The sequence below is a fragment of the Cupressus sempervirens genome, chromosome 10 (genome assembly GCF_028749045.1).
Source record: "Cupressus sempervirens isolate cs-2001-9-10 chromosome 10, ASM2874904v1, whole genome shotgun sequence".
Classification (NCBI taxonomy): Eukaryota; Viridiplantae; Streptophyta; class Pinopsida; order Cupressales; family Cupressaceae; genus Cupressus; species Cupressus sempervirens.
Window position 1 is genome coordinate 185,181,720 of NC_143127.1, and position 19,879 is coordinate 185,201,598.

A 19,879-nucleotide genomic window follows, 5' to 3' on the forward strand; every position below is an offset into this window, starting at 1 on the left:
ACCATGAGGAGGAGGAGGGGGAAACAAAATGGAAGGAGAAGAGGAAGAAGGAGATGAAGGAGGAGGAGGAGGAGAACAAGGATGAGGAGGAGGAGTGGTTGTGGTGGTGGAGGAGGAGAATATGAGGAAGAGGAGGAGGAAGAGGAAGTGGAGAAGACAAAGAAAACGAGTCTGAGAGAAACAATAAAAAATAACATAGATAGTCGATTCCACTTAAATAAATTAGTTGAGATTGTATCAAAACAATCTTGGAAGCCTCTCCAAAATTGTCATCACAAACAATTGAGAGATAATATAGGATGTAAGCTAAGTAGGCCATTGACTTCAAAGTGTGCAATTTCTGAAATTGAAATGGTAGAAAAAGTTGTGCAAAGAATACCTCACAACATGTGAGTTGTTAGAAACATATCACAATATACTATGTGAATGAAACTATAATAAGAATAAGAACTAGAGAATGATAAATTTCTACTCAACATGGGAATGAAACATGTAGTCAACCTTTTCTAAATGATGTAATATATCTTGCCAAAGTATAATCTTTCACTTAATTAGAAGGGGAAAAAAAAAAAAAAAATTGCTTTCCTATTAATTGTATTTCTTTACCATAATAATGCAATACTAAATATATTCTTTTAGGTACAAGTAGCTGTAATAAAGAAGATGGACACCTAGATAGATATTACCGTTAAGAGTGCACTTTTTCCATCGTATGGGAGAATGTGCCGGGAATGCGGTATTTCCCAATTGCACGAGGCATAGCAATTAAGAAGATTGGACTGATATTTTCGTCGTCGGCCTCGGAGCGACTTAAAACAGGGGATCATCCTCAAACAGGCCGCTGCTATCTACAAAGATTTTAAGCCGTTCAAATCATCAATGGCCACCATACGCCCATGCCCAGCTGCATCTTCACTACCCCTTTACACTTTGCCAAGGGGCAAGCATTCTGCAATCATATGCCAATCAATGCCAGATACAGCTTTACTCCAGACGCCCAAAACTTCTCATTCAAATTTGAAAACATCAATACCAAGAAGAGATTTGACATTTAAGTTGTTGGGCTCATTTGCATTCTCAAGCTTGGCCTTTCCACTGGTGGGTTCTTTATCTCCTGCATTTGGAATTCTGGAGGCTGATGACGACGAGGAGCTGCTGGAGAAAGTTAAGGCTGACAGGAAGAAGAGACTCCAAAAACGAGAAGAAACTAATAAATTGAAGAGCGAGGCAGGTTAGTTGTTCGTTGATCTCGTATTTGTATAAGAAAATAGCAGCAGCTGTCCTCAAACAATCAGAGACCATTAACAGCACATTTGTTACGTCTTATTTAGCCATCTTTTTTATTTATGATAAAAAGTCAATAGCTGAATTTGATTTAACAAATGAAATGTGGGTTCGTGCAGGCAGTAATGCTCTGTAATTACATAAAATAGATTTGAAAGTATTGCATGGCTATCTTTTATTTTTGCGCTTGGTAACTTTGGTGAGTCTATGGGTTATGGATATAAGTTTGTATTCTAAACCCAGATCATTCTGGAATGTGACGCTTTCTTATGCTTTGCAAAAATGGCTTAAGCTGGAATGAAGTTCCTAGACATGGGTAATACTGGAATTACTCATTCTTCAGATACGTATCTGTGAGGTATTGCCTGAATGAATCCCATGATTTACATTACAGTCTCACTGTATGTCTGTTAGAGTTATGGAATACATACTTTTGAAGGGGAAATTTAAAGGTACGTCAAGTTCTTATTAGTGGACCTTATTGCCATAAACCTTACGGACCCATAAGAACTTTCCAATCATTTCTGTTCCAGCTCAATCCCTTGGACCTATAAGAAAATCTTATGGTTATGTTGCAGCGTAAATAAAGAAACCTAGTTATTTTAGGATTTTAGTCGAGTATTTGTAGTGCCTCGTGCAAATTATTAATTTTAATCAATTGATAGCCAGTTTTCTGAATATGTTAGAAAATGGATGAGAATACAAATTAGGATTTGATCAGGTGCTATTATTATCTTATATTATAGTTCTTTGATAGAGAGCCTGTGATAAAATTTGGACATCTTGCCGTGCTATGTAGCTAGTAGTACTAGGAAGTACATGCGCCTTTTGGCCCAGCTCTGCCATACACCAAGATATATCTAAATGATTCAAGGTGCCATTTCCTATGTTTTCAGACTGACACAGTGCAGTTACATTGACAATTGTGGGTGCAGGGTATCTGGTCCGCAGAATGTTCTCCTCTGCACAAAAACTGTTGGATGTTCTGTTTAATTGATATTCAAATATTTAGTATCACAGAACAACCCCTAGCAGTGTTTTCACTATTCAGTCTTCATTAACTTTCCAATCAGTTGGCAGAGAGGAAGAATACTGTATTTGGATTTCATCTCAGCAGACGCCAGAGCTAAACACTAAACATAATATGATTCACAGCAGAGGATATACCAATCCTGTTGCTTATGCTCAGAATAGGTAATATAATATTGGTGTTGACAAAAGAAAAAAAAAAAATATGCTGTGATAAAATGTACATTGTCTAAAATAATTTTCAATAAATGACAGGAGTTAATGTTGGTTTGCAAGGTAATATAAAACTTTAAAAGAGAAAACCGACCATGATGAAACCCTTTACTGTCTCACACAATAAAATGAGATTACTTGCCTGAATTAATAGGTCATTCATGTTCCTGCAGTCCTGTACTAGAATTGATTTAGAGCTAAGACGGTGCCTTCATTTTCTGACAGAATTTCCTTTTTCTTTAGGATATATTGGCATATAATTTCCCTACCTAATGGCCTTTACACCGAGTTCTTCTGCACAAAAAATGTTTAAACTCAATCATCAATTAGTATTATTTGTGACTTTCTCCAGACCATTTAAGTGGCATTTACACCAATTGTTAAGTTCCATTTTTGTTGAAAACAATTGTAGTTCTTTGAGTAAAATCTGCTATGTGATCTGTAGCTAGGTAGTATGCTACTCAAATTTAGGCCTCTCACACCATCCTGAAGGCCTGACAAATTGATGATTGGTTTCAATTTTCTTATATCTAGCATAGTAGATAGGATTGTTTTGCTGCTTTGTTGCCCAATTTTTAGTTCATTCCTTTTTGCTTTAGGTTTGAGTCAAGTTAGTGTGTCAATGTCTTGAGTCTGAGTCTAGATTGCCCATAGGATGATCTCTCTTCTCATCATCCCCTTGAGCTAACTTAATGCGAGAAATCATGTAAGCATTGCACTGGTCAAAGGCTAGGTGATATAGGTTTTGGTGGGAAGTCATAAGTGTCTCCTTGATGAGAAGAAGGTCTGTAAGTTCTAATGATTCATCATTTACAGATTCAGAAGGATTTTGAAGATAAACATTTGCAATAATCGCATCTCAATGGAAGAATTCAAGTGATTGAGCTCAGAATGCAGAGAAATCAATTGGTATTAGCAGTCTACGTGGATGAGCGGAAAAGTCAATCAACAAAAGGAACACACACCATTGGTCGGTTGAAAAGTCAATTGCCTTTGAAGATGGATCCTTGGTCGTTGGATGAAGATCAGATCAAAGGTTTTCACAACCTCGCAAGTGGTTAGAGCTAACCCACAGTTAGCATGGCAAAGAAGCGAAAGCCAATGATCGCATAGTCGTTGGTGGGTTAAGTTAATCACGGGTCAAGTCCGCGAAGCAGCAAAATAGAAGAATCGCATAGTCGTTGGCAGTTAAGGAGAACCTAAAATTAATGTTGTGAAGGCGCGATTACGGTTAGGTCATAGTTGTCGCCATTTTCTTGCATTCAGTAGAACAAAGATATGATAAGTTGCGACTTGGTGAAAGTGTTAACAGTTAAACATCAAAATAAATAGTCGCATGGTCGCAAGGCGTTAGAAGAAACCTTGAGTTAACTCAGCGAAGTAGTGAAAAGTCATTGGTCGCATGATTGCAGGCAGTTGAAAACAACCTAAGGTTAATGTTGCCAAGGTGTGACCATGTTAGTGTGTAGTCATCGCTAAGTCGTTGCGGTCAGTAGAATGGAGACAGGTCAAGTTGCGAAGTGGCAAATAAGAGGAATCGCAAGGTCGTAGGTTAAAAAGACTCGTAGGTTGAAAACAACCTAAGGTTAATGTTGCCAAGGCGCGACCATGTTAGTGTGTAGTCATCGCTAAGTCGTTGCGGTCTGTAGAATGGAGACAGGTCAAGCTGCAAAGTGGCAAATAAGAGGAATCGCAAGGTCGTAGGTTAAAAAGACTGCTAGGCTTAATCTCGATCATTGATTTGAGATTGACGGTTAGAATAAAAAATTGGTGTGATCGTTGAAATATGAATTACATAGACTTGGCGTCAAACAACCGAATATGAAGAAAACGAAGATTTTCACAGGATTCCTAAAGCAACATGAAGATAAACAATCACCATGTGTTTTTAGAAGTGCTATGGAGTCAAGATCATAGATGGGAAGATGCCATGTGTCTATATCATGCTGCAGATTAGATACTTTTATATTTTATTCTTATTTTCTCTCTATTGAGTGGCTATTGCTCTGCCAGAAAACTATAAATGTAATTTCTTTTGATAATACAAAGGTCGACAAACTTGATGGTGAATTGGCTCTGTAATTCCATTTACCTAATTTGCTTTTCATGTTTTGTTGCCCATAGATTAGTTCTGCATTGAGAGTTGAAGGACAATGATATGTGATTCTGTAGTAACCATGTGGATTCCATTTCACTATGGTATTTACAGTATAGGTAATTCCATTTGCATTTCCACATATGATTCTGCTTCTCCTCTTGTTTATTTCATGGCATGTTAGAAGTAGTTTCATTGGGAATTGAAGGATAAATATGGATGAATCTATTAGTAACTTGTTGGATTCCATTTCATTCAAGACTAATAATTAAAGCAATTCCATTTGCCCGCATGTGCACCTCTCCTTCCTTTCCTCTTTTGCATTTAGATAATTAATTTGCATTTAGGATAGGAGTAAGAGTCAAAAATTCTCGAGATAATCTACTACAGTCATTCCATTGGGTGTGATAGGTTGTCCCATCTATTTTGCTTGAATTGTTTGTGCCTACAAGCAATTTGGTTAGCCTTTACTGCTCTCAGGTTAAGCGCTTATTCTGCTATAAACTTTTGATCTAATAAAGACATATTCATTGCACATCATGGCAAATCTTAAGGGAGCTGTACCTTGTAATTCAGAGGGCAATGATAGAACACATACATTGACCCATTTGTTAGTAACATCCTTTTGTCTCTCCAAAACATTGGGTATGAAATCAAATAGGAGAACAAACTGTTAACCAACATGCTTTCATGGTACTTATATAGTCACGAAGGGCTTAGGATATCCCAAACAACTGTTGGGCCAGTGGGGTCAAGTTGGCTTCATCATCTGTTTGGGGTTGTCTTATGCATTATCTTTGACAATTCATTTCTTTTCAGTGGGTTTGGATGAAGGAGGAGCCGGATCTTGGTTAGTGACATGTTTGAGATACTCTAGGTCATCTTATAGTTTCTTGAAATTGAAGTGCATATCTCCAAATGAAGTGCAAAAACCACTTTTAGCAAAATCACCTCTTTTTTGGGTGGTGAATTTTTTCCCCCTTTGGTACAACTTTGATTCACAAGTTCAAAATCAAATTTGTCTCTGTTAGAAGTAGCGAGAATGTCACAGTACAAGTGGTTCATGGAATATGAAGGATTTTGCCATTTCAAATCCTATTTTTGGCATTGATATTCCATGTCTTGCATTTGGGAAATTATCAATGAAACATAAGCTTCTTCTCAATGTGGTTTTATAACTTGTTGGAGAGAATGAAATGCTCATTGAAAACGTTCTTTTGTACATTTCTCATGATTGAGTTGTAGAAAACTAGGGTTGGGATGATAATGGGCTAATAACAAGTGTTAGGAGCTGGGTCAAGCTATAGTTGAGATTTGTATATGCCTTGATGGCATTGTAGCATCTATCTAAGACTGAAATATTGTGGCACAAGGATCTTATGTTTACTCTTCTGGAGTTTTACCTGTTTAGGTTTTTTCCAAGCATAAATCTCCTTGTTCTAGTTGTGTGTATGCTTCATTGTGGTTCGATTGCTTTATTAAGCCCTTCTATGTTCATGCAAGTCTGATGCATAAGAAACATTGTTTAAACTCTAAAGAACCATTCTCTGTAGGAAGAAAACAGTATTGAAGGTATTTGGAGAGCGTATTCAATTAGTATTTGCTATTGATAAGTAAGAGGAATAACTTCCCTGCTTACAGATCTATGTAATGTCCCCTATTTGGGTACCATCCCCACAGGTCTATTACATCTATATAGTGTCTCGGTCCTTGTTAGTGAAGAGCACATGAGATTATACTAAGAGGGGGGGCGGGAGGGCAGTGAATTAGTCTTATACTGTTTATTTACTTATTTCTACTGCATATACTCTTATAATCCTACAGTATATATCAGAATCATAAACCTGAGTATATATATTATATATAATATATTCTTTATATCACACAGTACTATAATTTATTTTTTATTCTTCCTTTATCTGGACACACTTCTCGCACTTTTAATATAAATATATGTCTCAAACTCAATATATTCCTCTGCCATTTTTACTTCACTGCTCTGCCCATTTTTCTCTTATTCCACATACACCCTTCTACAATTTCACTCTTTATAACTATTCTTTACTCTTCTTATTTCCTATGCCTATTTAACAATCGGCTCTCTTCCACTCACTTATTTTCTATTCATTGTACACTTATCCATCCATGCATTTTTTCTTTCTTTTATATCTTTCTTACAACCTTTCAATCAAAGGTTGGGACTTTTCTTAATCTTCACCTTTGTCAAGTCTCATAAACCACTATTTCTATTATAGTCATAACTTTAATTGGATCTTAATCGCACTACTTTAAAATGATTTTAATTCTTCCTATATGTGCGATTTTCTTTTGAATTCTTATCACTGATTCTAAAACCATTGTTATCTTTCTTGAAACATAGCAGATAGAATTTGTTAATAATTAAATATTCATTCAACGCTGTTGTTTATTTTTGCAGGGTTTTTCCTTCCATATCAGACGGCACCTTGGAATCAGAGCTACTGCTCTTTTATCATGAATCGATGTCTTCGAGATGATTGTAGTTGCCATAAGTCTTCATCGCTAATTTAGGATTTCTTTCCATCCTGACATGATAGGATTCTCACCAGTGAATGTATGATATGGAACTCAGTCTTTGCAAGTTACTTAATATCCCAAATTGTCATCTTCCAAATTATAATTTCATTCAATACTGTCGAATGGTAATTGTTTAATAGTTTGTGTATTCCTTAATTCTGATAATGACGTGGAATGCTTGGTGTACTTGCTGTTTGACTTTTCTGCAGGTTACTATACTGCTTGTTCGATACTTTCTTAACGACTGCTTAGTTACTCACTTCTACTTCATATTATTGCCACGGTATATAAACTTATGCTACCATAATATTATTCAGATTCGTCTATACTATTTGCTTCATGGAGTCTTTATCTTTTATCGGGTTTTTTTATAATTTTTATTTTGTTTGACTTCCTTACATTTGACTAGAATTTTTCCTGTATTTTCTAAGCAACTCGTATCTCCATAATATTGTATCTGTGTTGATTAAAATATTTGGTATGCTGACTTGGAACCTTTTGCCATCTTCAGCGCTTCACTCTCTTTCAATATGTCGTGACTCCTATTGTACACTTTGCTGCATGGCTGCATGATATGCTCGTTCTGTTGCTTGTTTGGTCTGTACAAATCAAAATATTCATTGGTGCATGGATATTGAAATCATCATTTAATGACTTTCATCTCCCACAATCCTCGATGCCTCCTCTGAATATCTGGCATGCTTTTACCCCTTCCATCTCATCATTGCATATGCCATTCAAACAATCAATCTTTCAAACCCATCAATTCCATTGTGGCACTTACATTGCTAGTGTACCTTTAACCACTATTGTATGATATGCCCGATACAACATGTATTAGTGCTCCCTCATCAATTTGTATCGAGCTTTCAAACTTATTATCATTAAATTATTTGATGAAGGGCCACACCACCCTACCAACTCACAACCAAGAATTCAACAATATGGAGACCAAGAGAAATAAAAAAAATGCTTCACAAGCAATTTTATTATACTTGAAAATCCTTACAACACCCACAAGATGATATCATAGATATGACTTCTTCAAAAAGAAGTTTACAAATTCTTCAACATAAGAGAAATCCCAAATAAAAGTCTTCACACCAAGAGCTTCACCAAGAACTTCTACTTGAAGAGCTACACCTTTAGAGCTTTCACACCTTGAAGTCTTCACACCTTCTAGCTTCTACTTCTCGAGCTTAATTAGAAATGCTCATATGCCTTGCTTAAATAGGCACTTACCACCCAATACATGACTTATCCACAACCTTCTAGAATTCCACTTACACAACCTTCTACAACTTCCATAACCTTCTACAATATCCACAACTTTCTACGATATCCATAACTTTCTAGAATTCTACGCACACACCTTGATAAATGGAATGACAACCATTTTTATTTTATTTTTCTATTATGCCACCTATTCACCTCGAAAATAGAAATCCCCTTTTCCTTTTTTTTCTCCTTTTTTATTTATTTATTTATTTATTCTAATTTTCGTCACTTTCTCTCTTCTCCACAATTTTTTTTTTTTAAATTATAAATTTTACATTCAACATGCGTCCCCTTTATTTTGGATGCAAGATGCTCCTGCATCAGATTCCCCAGGTCCGAAAAGATGTTCTAATAACTGGAAGAACATCTTTCGGGATTTAGCACATAAATCCCAAATTGGTTCTTCACATGTATGTCCTCCAAATCTTCAACTTGCACACTTTTTCCCTTGTTTTTCTTCTTCTCCTTCACATCCACCACAGGTGTTCCATACGTCTGCTTCCCATGCTGATTTTCAATCTTCTCAAAATCTGCCAACTCAACTCGACTGCCAACACTCAAGTTTCTCCTACCGAGCGCTTCATTTTGCAAAGGAATCAAGGAAAACTTCCTACCACCTTTCTCAATAGTAAACACATTCCTAACACAATCATGCATAGCCCTGCAATCATACTGCCAAGGTCTACCAAGTAACACATAACAACTGTTCATATCCACAATATCACACAATACTTGATCCTTATACTGCCCAATCTAAAAATTAACAAGGCATTGCTCCCTCACTTCCAAAGCATGCTCACCTTGCAATCAGCGAATCCTATAAGGACAAGGATGTCTCAATCTCTTCAAACCAAGTTTTTGAACCATCTCCTCAGCAACAAGGTTATCAGTACTACCACCATCTATAATCACCTTGCAAACTTTCCCACCAGACTTACAACAAGTTTTGAACAAATTAGTCCTTTGACAAGAATCCAATGTCTTCTTACCCATTAGTACTCGCCGAGCCAACAAACTTTCTCCTTCCTCAGGCTGACTTTCCTGGACTTCAACCTCATTCACAATAGTAGCTGTCCTACCAATAGAACATTCAAAAGATCTATGCCCTTCTTGACCACACTTGAAACAATTACCTCTGAATACACCTCCACCTGTCCTTCTTCTTTGTTCAATAGGTTTTGGGTCACCTTCTGCTTTTGGTTTAGCTTGTACCGAACTATCTTGCTTCTCCTTCCCTCGGGAACTACCTTGATTCTTCCTCTTTAGCTTCTCCTTTGCTCTCAAAGCATACTGATAAGCATCCTCAACTGTGGAAATATTCAGCATACCAACCTCATCTTGAATATTGAATCTCAAACCATTAATGTACCGTGCTACCTTCTCCTTTGACAATTCTCTATGCCTAGACCAAATAGTCAACTTGTAGAACTCCTCAGTGTAATCCTTCACAGTCATATCCTTCTGTTTCAGATTCTACAACGTCTTAAACAATTCAAGTTCATAATCAGTCGGAATGAACTTTGCCTTTAACTTAGTCACCATCAATTTCCATCTAGTGATCTTCATTTCGCCTTCCTCTTCTCTATCTCTTTGCAGTTCCTTCCACCAAAGAGCAGCATGTCCCTTCAACTTAGTTTGTGCCAACCTTACTCTCAATGGATCTTCAATACCCTCAAGCTCAAAGTAGTCTTCTGATTCACCATTCCAATCAATCAGGTCTTCAGGATTCAAAGTACCTGAAAAATTAGAAACCTCCATCTTATGCTTCAGCTTCAACTGAGATCTAGGTCGAGCAAACTGACTAGCCCTAATTCCAATAGGTCTCTCCTCATGATCACTTCTATCCTCACCAGCAGCTTCAAAGTCTTCGGCAACTTCGTCATATCTGTCTTCAGTACCCACATGCCTAGGTACACCACTCAAAGCACTCACAATTTCAGCAATCATGTCACTCTTCATCAATGCAATCTCTGATTTGACCTCTGCTCTTATCTTCTCTAAGATTCTTTCTTCCATAGCTTCACTAAGGTCATCATTTTCCTTAGGGTCCAATCTTCTTGGAGGCATCTTCCAAAAATTTAGCAAACCTTAAGCAACAAATCCACCAATCTAAAAGATCAATCAGCCACAAGATCAACCTTCTTTTCAAATCCTGGTGTAGAATGCCTCACGTTCGGCGATTTGGTCTCAGGAACTTCCGCTCTGATACCACTTGATGAAGGGCCACACCAACTCACAACCAAGAATTCAACAATATGGAGACCAAGAGAAATAAAAAAAATGCTTCACAAGCAATTTTATTATACTTGAAAATCCTTACAACACCCACAAGATGATATCATAGATATGACTTCTTCAAAAAGAATTTTACAAATTCTTCAACATAAGAGAAATCCCAAATAAGAGTCTTCACATCAAGAGCTTCACCAAGAACTTCTACTTGAAGAGCTACACCTTTAGAGCTTTCACACCTTGAAGTCTTCACACCTTCTAGCTCCTACTTCTCGAGCTTGATTAGAAATGCTCATATGCCTTGCTTAAATAGGCACTTACCACCCAATACATGACTTATCCACAACCTTCTAGAATTTCACTTACACAACCTTCTACAACTTCCATAACCTTCTACAATATCCACAACTTTCTACAATATCCATAACTTTCCAGAATTCTACTCACAAACCTCGATAAATGGAATGACAACCATTTTTATTTTATTTTTCTATTATGCCACCTATTCACCTCGAAAATAGAAATCCCCTTTTCCTTTCTTTTCTCCTTATTTATTTATTTATTTCTTATAATTTTCGTCACTTTCTCTCTCCTCCACAATTTTTTTATTTTTTATTTTTTTAAATTATAAATTTTACATTCAACATGCGTCCCCTTTATTTTGGATGCAAGATGCTCCTGCATCATTATTTATAGCTGTGCTTCCATCTCAGTCGTGGTATATATATCTTTGCACCAGTGGTAACATTATCTTGGTAAATGATTGCTATAGCCAGCATATTCACATATCGTGATTGTAGGAATTTCAATCCCATCAAAGTATTCACAACTTTCACAAATTTGTTCAATGCTGATATCTTGTGATTCTGATTGCTTTATATTATATGTGTTTATACGATACAACTACACATCTCTGCCCTGACATAATTGCTTCTATCATCAAACCTGCTTTGATTGATTTCCTGTGTATGTATTCAAACCACTTGCTTCAGAAGTATTGTATCTATATATAGTTTTGCCTTCTTACATTAATTTGCTAGTATGTATGTGTGTGTGTGTATATATATATATGATGTATACTTCTGTTCTTGTTCATGTATACAACCAATCTTTTATCTTTATCTTTTTATATCATTGAAATGTACATTTCATATATATTTATAATGAAATAAATATTATATCAATAATACATATTCAATTGTATATGCATTTCTTGGTTATGTCTTTGACTTTGACATCAATGACAATAGTCTATCAATTAGATTATTAGGCCTTGTTAGAAGCCTCATCCTTGTTAGGAGTTGTTGTACAAATACAAAATATATGCAAGATGAGCGCACTGCCCAAACATGCAATATACAATGTAGTTCTTCATACATAGAGATAGATATATAAACCTCTTTACACTGCTGCTGATATCTTTAATATCAGATCTTGCCTTTGCTGCTCAATCACAGTACTTTATCTCGGTTTGCATTGCTCTGATCATATATCAGAAGTCACATGTTATCAATAGCATGCACGCATCACAAATCTTCGCATATAACAATCTTTCCTTCATACCTTGTTAATTACAAATTATCTGCTCAGTCAGCCTACATGCTTTTATACAATTATCAAAATACAAAATTAACTTTTGCTGACTTAGGGTTAACGTCTAGGATGTCGTCTCTAATTAGTTAAGTAATTATTTCGTAAACAAAATAATTCCTTAACCCAAAATACCATTTCTTTTTCATGCTCTATTCTACCTGTATATTGTTGTAACTGGTAAACTGACCATAACTCTGTATGTACAGTCTATACTGTCCTGCGGTCTTCAACATGTCATAATCATTGTCTCAGGTAGCCATACCTAACTCTGCACGTGTCAATGTTGCCTTTGTAAAATGCGCTGATCAAAACTTTATATGTTCTGCCAGATAAACTAAGTGATACTTAGATAATTTTCGAAGTACAACTGTCATGTTTTCATCTTCATGAACTACCTCTTCACTCAGCTGATATGTTGCCATGAATGACAACATCAAATATTCTAACCTAGCCAAATTGCCAACAAATTTCAATTTTTTGATTGAAAATCTCCCATATTTTGTAGTGCTTAGAGAAGGGCTTGATTTGATTTTTTTATTTGACTAATTAGAGTTTGGTTTGCTTGTTCCATTTAGGATCTCATTTCATTGGCTAAGCAGTTCATTGCTGTTTTCCTTGTTCTCTCTCTCTTGTAAGTTTCCATAAGCTTCTACTTATAGGATAGTAGGATTATGCTTTGATACTATTGTAATGTCTCTCCTAAATTAAATTTTAAGAGTTAGGGATGCTTATATTACAAATTGAGATTTTGGATACTTCTTCCCAAAAGACTTTGGAAATCCTTACTTCAAGTCATAATTATCGATACTACTTAGTAAAAGAATGATATATTATTGCTTTCTTTATAAATGAATTTTAGAATGATATTCAATTGAGACTACTCATAATATGATTTATGATATGTTGTTTATCAATAGGATAAAGTTTTGCTTCTATCACTTATAGTGATGACATATCTTGCGATTCTTGATATAGCTATGTAAATGTTATTTTATATGGCTTATATCAATAACACTCTAAGAGAGAATATATATATATATATATATATATAAAAGAAATAAATAATAGATGATTTTGTGATTGTATTAAGTGTATTAATTACGTCAACAATAATATTTTGTTGTATATTCCCATCCTTCGTATCCTTGCTGTTGCTCAATGGAGCAGATCTAGGAGGGATAAGAAAAGAGATAAATGTTCTAATTCCTCTTTAATCGAGTGTGCTCTATTTCCCATTTATATCTTCTAACACTAAAAGGATTGTACCTATTGACAACTTTATAAACTATGTTAGCATTCCTTGAGATCCTCTCATCCATTCATAACACCATCTTGATTGCATTCCTGTTATAATTTCACTTATGACATTTATGGTTCACAGACTTCCCAACATCCGCAGGTGTGAATCACATACACTAAGCACACCGCGTTCACAGGCTCAGGATTATATGTATTAAGTGCATCATTTGTAAATTGTAACATATTATTTTGAGACACACAATGATCACATTTACAGTTGAAAGCATACTGAGATCACAATCATAGGTTGAAGGCATCAGTGGAGATCATGCAAATGAATGCAAAATTTATTTGGATCCTGATCAAAATATTCGTTTGGAACATTCAGAAATTCTAACTGAGTTGCATCAGATTTGCATACATTGAATAGCTTGTTTATAATGATAGAAAAACCACGGTAATGGTATGTCAATGACACAACTGTTACAATACTTGGATCTTAATTTCAGTTTGATACAAGCAGTGATATGAGAGGATATAAGTTAACAGGCATTCAGTGATAATGTTTGCATCTAGTAATAGTGTGTGCTTTTTCTTGATGGTGCAACTCCCAAATCTATGCTGCCCCGATAATTACAAAGAGATTGTGCTTTGCACAGATTATGACAAAGCCTTGTAAGACCAATGTCAACATTGCCCTGGCTGTGAGCTTTTCCGTCTATGTATTCTAGACATTGATGGTGTATCATTCAAGAAACTTTGCCCTTGGTTGAGTGTGCGTTCAAATAATGTCATGATGTCTTCCAATATACTCAGCAGCGAATATAATATAAACAATGCAAAGAATTTGGAATCTTGATAATGACCTGTAGAGATGCCTTATTCTTGTGAATTTTCCAAATGGCTTAATCATTGCTCAACCTGTGCTCTCAACCTGTGCTCTCAAGCTGATTGGAACCCAAGATGCTGCTAAGTATGTCGCAGAAATCTGATATGAACTTGATTTGCTCTACAAACACCTCCTTGTGTACTTGGCAAAATAATTCAAGGTGTGTGGCCTTTGGGTTTGAAATCCCACCTATATTCCTGTTCACAATCTCTGCAAAGCACCCAGGTTGTGTATCATGCAGGCATCTGCAACTGAATTGGCCCATAAATGTGTGCAACCATCTCTGTCTGGGATTTGTGGCAACATGGAATGTTGTTGCTCCATCATCTGCAAGTTTGGACCTTCTCTGCATGACACTTCTGAGACTTCCTTGGCCCATCCCTCGTTATTCTCTGCATTGCAAATCCTTCCAATAGTTTCAACTTGTAGGAAAGTTTCTTTAAAGAGAACAATACATTACTCCCTTTTGAGTCCCTTGCATTGCATTACATTGCTCTTCTCTCCTTGATCCAACGTGGCTCTGACACCATGTTGATTTTAATCATATTTATGGGTTATAGGAATTTTAAATTTTAATCACTGTTCTCCAGATGTATATGCAGATTTTGTGTGATATGTTTCTGCTATATCTTTGCTTTGCACTTATTGATTTCTGTACTTGCAATATATATATATATATATAGATATACTCTCATAGGGACATGTCTCTACACACATAGTTCACACAGAGACATGTCTCATGACCAATTACTAACTAATCAAAATATTAATGGATACATATGTTGTTTAATTGATTCAAGTTATAATTAATATTATTATGATTAATAATATTAACAACAATATTAATATCAACAATAATCAGTATGATTTAATATCAACAACATGATTAATAATTGTTATATCAAATTCAACCATGTACACACACACAGATAGATATATATATATATATATATATATATATATATATATATATATATATATATATATATATATATATATATATATAACACAAACACACATAATTGTTCATCTATAAATCATTAATCATGTATTGTGAACACCATAATCATATCAGCATACAAAAGAAAGATAGCAATCAAATGTTCAAGGCAGACAAGGTGATGGAACTCTGAATTTTGGCAAAATTTAGAGTCCCAAATACCAAGCCAAAGGGAGAATCTTCAGATCTTACCCACTACTTATATTTAAATAATATGCTTACCATTATATGCTGCTTGTAAAGGAACCATCAAAATTGATAACTTATTGGGCCTTGGGAGTATATTTCATTTATCACATTACCTCGTCTGCACATATTTCTAATAGTTCAGTTACTTTCTCAGACTAATTTCCTATTGATAAGTGAGGGACGTCACAGTAATGAATCTATTATTAAGTACCGAGGGGTCTTAGAGCTTCAATAACAGATCACTTGTGGAGGAGAAAATTTTCAGTTACCATCTCTAAATGATCAATCCTCGCTGCATCAGTACAAATAAATCAGTTTTCTTCTGGAAGGGTCTGCTTAATTGAATACAAAATGTCTGAATTGAAGGATGTGTTGGAACTTCCAGTTCTGAATAAAAGGATATAGATTGTAAGACTGTTTGTAAGTGGATGGATCATTGCAGTCATACAGATTAATGCACTCTTAACTATTTTGTAGGGGCCTGCATCGCATAATGCACCTGGAGATACATAACATACTTGGAATTCAACTTGGAGTAATTTGATTCTGATGCCTTAGAAGAAATATTACTTTGATAGACTCAGCCATGGACAAAGATATGCAGGGATAATAATAAGACAATGACTACACATATACAGTGAACATTCAGGGACTATCAAGACTCTGGAGAACATAATCAAATGATTGAAACAAGAGCTTGTTTACAGATCCCTGTTTGAATACTACGCAGATATGAAATATGTGAGCACGAAATACTGAATTTCTACATTGTGCGGTGACATAGAGCCCTACAGAAATGATATTGAAGGGATTTGATTGCATTGAAGCAGCATATTTATAAATACATGGTCGTATCAATATAAGCAGCAAGATCAATTTGGAGTATGTATGCGTTGATAGGCTAAATGCTAATCTGTACGAACATCAAGCAAGGAATTTGTTTACTGAAGAAGTCTGTTGCAGAACTGCATATACTCTCACAGAGAATAATTATAATAAAGCAGTGATTAGGAGCAACTACAGCCTATATTCATTCAATCATATAATACAGCGAATTAATGAAGGTACCTGTGATACCAAATTTCATCTGGTCAAATAATAACAGATGGACGGCATCGAAGTTACTGACTTCAGTCTCTCAATATATAAATCAGAAGATGGGGTGTAGCCAATCGATTTGGTAAAGAAGACAAAATAGCAAGTAGCATCAATAGAATAACAAGATATATGCCATATAAGAAGGGTTTGAAGGATCAAAACAACACACGATGGTTTTGGCATAACAACAGAGACACCAAGCAGTGTTACGGGACTCGGACTCGGACTCGGACTCGTTTTTGACTCGGAAAGTCAAAATTGGGCTCAGACTCAAACGTAGCAAGGACTCAAAAAATTGAAAAACACATGAAATTCAAAGATTTTAAAGGATTTAAAGATTTTTTCATGCATTTTTTAGTCAATTAATATCAAATACACAACAATTGAGATAAATAGAAGCTACTTAATACACACACAGTTTTGCATAGATCACATAAGTGTAAAAGAGAAATTAGAAGGAAAAAAATTGAATAACACAATATAAAGTAATAAGCATGTCACTGCAGTGTCAAATGTCTAATATTCATTGATTATGAAATCCATGGTATCAAAAGTTCAAAACATATATCAAAATAATAACTAGAGTGTAGAAGACTAAGATTCTTAGTAGCCTATGTCCTCCTACGAGTACGCCTAAGATAAGTCATGGAAGACTGTAGAGCCATCCTCTCTCCCTCTGTCTGAGGCTGAACCTTAGGGACATCCTCATCTTCATCCTCATCCTCACCCACACCCACATATTTCTCATCACCAGACTTGGATCCATCATTCCTAGCCTCAGGGTCCTGCACTTTGTCTCCTCGTGCTCTAGCCTCTTCTCAGCCTCCCGATCAACCTGATCAACCCACTCCATGTCTTCATCATTGAAGACGGGATCAACAATCTTTGTGTTCCACTTTGCATGTGGATAAATAGTCTCTAATACAATCGTTGATGTATTGGTGCCTAAGATTTTTCTTTGGCGAAGGTGAAGGTTGTAGTGAACAAAGACAAGATCATTCAATTTTTGCACTGCCAACCTATTGCGCTTCTTCGAGTGTATATGCTCAAATAGACTCCAATTACTTTCACATCCTGATGCACTAGATGGCTGACTCAAGATGCAAATCACAATCCTCTGTAAATTTGGCACCTTAGTGCCAAACATCTCTCACCATGCATTTGAAACAAGAAAATTTTAAATCAATTCAATAACTTTGACTTTATCAAATTAAAATCGTATTAGAATTAGAAATTAGGATATAGAATCATAGATTTTTACCAAGCATCAATTCTATCCTATTTTTCTTGCACAACTCCCATGAAAATAAGTCCCCTTGGGCTTACTTAAACAACTCAATCTCACAAACTACAATTGTTCCAACTCTCGAATGAGGTGACATTCCACACCTCATCATCAGCCTTGAAATGTGGGTTGAATTGAATTGAAATGTGGCTGCATGTATAGGCCTGTGAAGTAGATTGTGCCAGTGTCTATCAATGACATCCCATATAGGCCCATACCTATCTCAATTCCCTGCAAAAAAAGAGCGAATAACCTCCTTCACCGTATCCATGCCCTCATAAATGTAGCCTACTAAGGGCTTCTCTCTATCAACAATTCGTAAGCTTTATGATTTGCATTCATTATGAAAGTTGAAAGAGAAACAATCAGCTTTAAGTTTTTCTTTAATAAATGAACAATAATTTATAACATAATTTCATAAACAAAAAAGTTGAAATGAGGACAAAAATGAAAATTACTTTCACAATCTCAGTGATCGGTGTCCAAAAGAAAGCTTCATCAAAAATGCGATCAGCTGTATCAGTCCTTGTAGTGGTCTTTCCATACGATGATGAGATCCACTCCTCACTTACAAATATGTGTCTCAAATCTCCCTTTGAATTAAGCAAGGATTGCAATGTGAGAAAATTGGTTGCAAATCTAGTGACTCCTGGACGAGACAACTCTTTTTGTTCTGTGTATTTCCTCATGAGGTTGAGGACCCATTTATGATTATGAGTTTGCATACACTCCCTTCTTGCTCTGTAATTGTTTTTATCCAAGGGAGTTTACCAAGATCTTCTAACATGAGGTCAATGCAGTGAGTAACACAAGGGGTCCAAAATAAGTGAGGTTGTCACTCCATATGGAGCTTTCCTGCAGCAACATAATTGCTGCATTATCTATAGCTATCTGCACCACATTCTCCTCACCCACGTCCTTTATCGCTTCATCCATTACCTCACAAAGATATTCAACATTCTTTGTTTGTCTTGAGGCATCAATTGATTAAAAAAAATAGTGGCACCTGAAGAAAAATAAACAAATTAGTATAATGATCAATGATCAATCATAAATTCATAATTTTTAAACTTAATCACTTATTCAAGATTCTAAATTTTCGAGTACAAGTTCTACTTCTAAATTTTTACTGTCTGCAATTACCTGACGAGGAGACAAGAAAGTTGAAGAGTGTTCTACTCCTTCTATTAGTCCAACCATTAGTCATGATGGTGCAACCTTTTTAATATCCCTAGCTGGATACAATTCAACAAACTCCAATTATATCTTAATTTAGTAGTTGTTTGACATTTTGTCAAACACTTTTCAAACAAGCTCAGATATCAAATGAACTTGTTATTGGAAATCCTTCTATTTTAAGTATGCTAAATATATGTGCCTTCAGTAATGTTAAAATATATGTATGATGCTGAAATAACAATAATAGACATATACTGGAAAGGCTGAATGATAAACTCAGATTTCTCTAGACAAGTAGTGGCAAAGCAAAATATTTACTATCTGGTCTTTTCCCGATGTATTCAATTATAAACTTCACACATACAACTGTATTCAATATCAGAATGAGGTTGACAATTATTGCCAAGTAACAATGACTTCTGCTGATCATATTATTACCATAACAATAAATTGAGAGTGGATATTCAAAATCAACAAACGAATAAGGAACTTGGAAACTCTGTCCATCTTCTTGTTCGATTTGAAGTGGTGATATGTCTGATCGCAGTCCCTAACAAGTCAAATACAGTCCCAAATACTAATTGCAGGTCATGGACAATTGATTGCAGGCCTTTAGAAACAAGACACAGGCCACTGTAATTAAATGTTGGCCCTCCAATGTTAAATGCAGACCCCAATGGGCAGATTGTAGGTTCCAAATAATAATTTACAAGCTTCTAG

General features: G+C 35.6%; 1 protein-coding gene across 2 annotated transcripts in view; it reads left to right on the forward strand.

Moving 5' to 3' along the window:
- The first annotated feature begins 675 nt into the window (after positions 1 to 675).
- Positions 676 to 19,879, forward strand: part of LOC149533253 (chloroplast thylakoid lumen protein) — a 53,359-nt gene continuing 34,155 nt past the window's right edge. The window contains exon 1 of one of the 2 annotated variants that reach the window (XM_089804995.1): positions 676 to 1,231. In XM_089804995.1, the coding sequence (XP_089661121.1) occupies positions 880 to 1,231 (352 nt within the window). In that variant the 5' untranslated portion in view covers positions 676 to 879. The remainder of the gene's footprint in view (positions 1,232 to 19,879) is intronic. The other variant, XR_016357138.1, reaches the window with a different exon arrangement.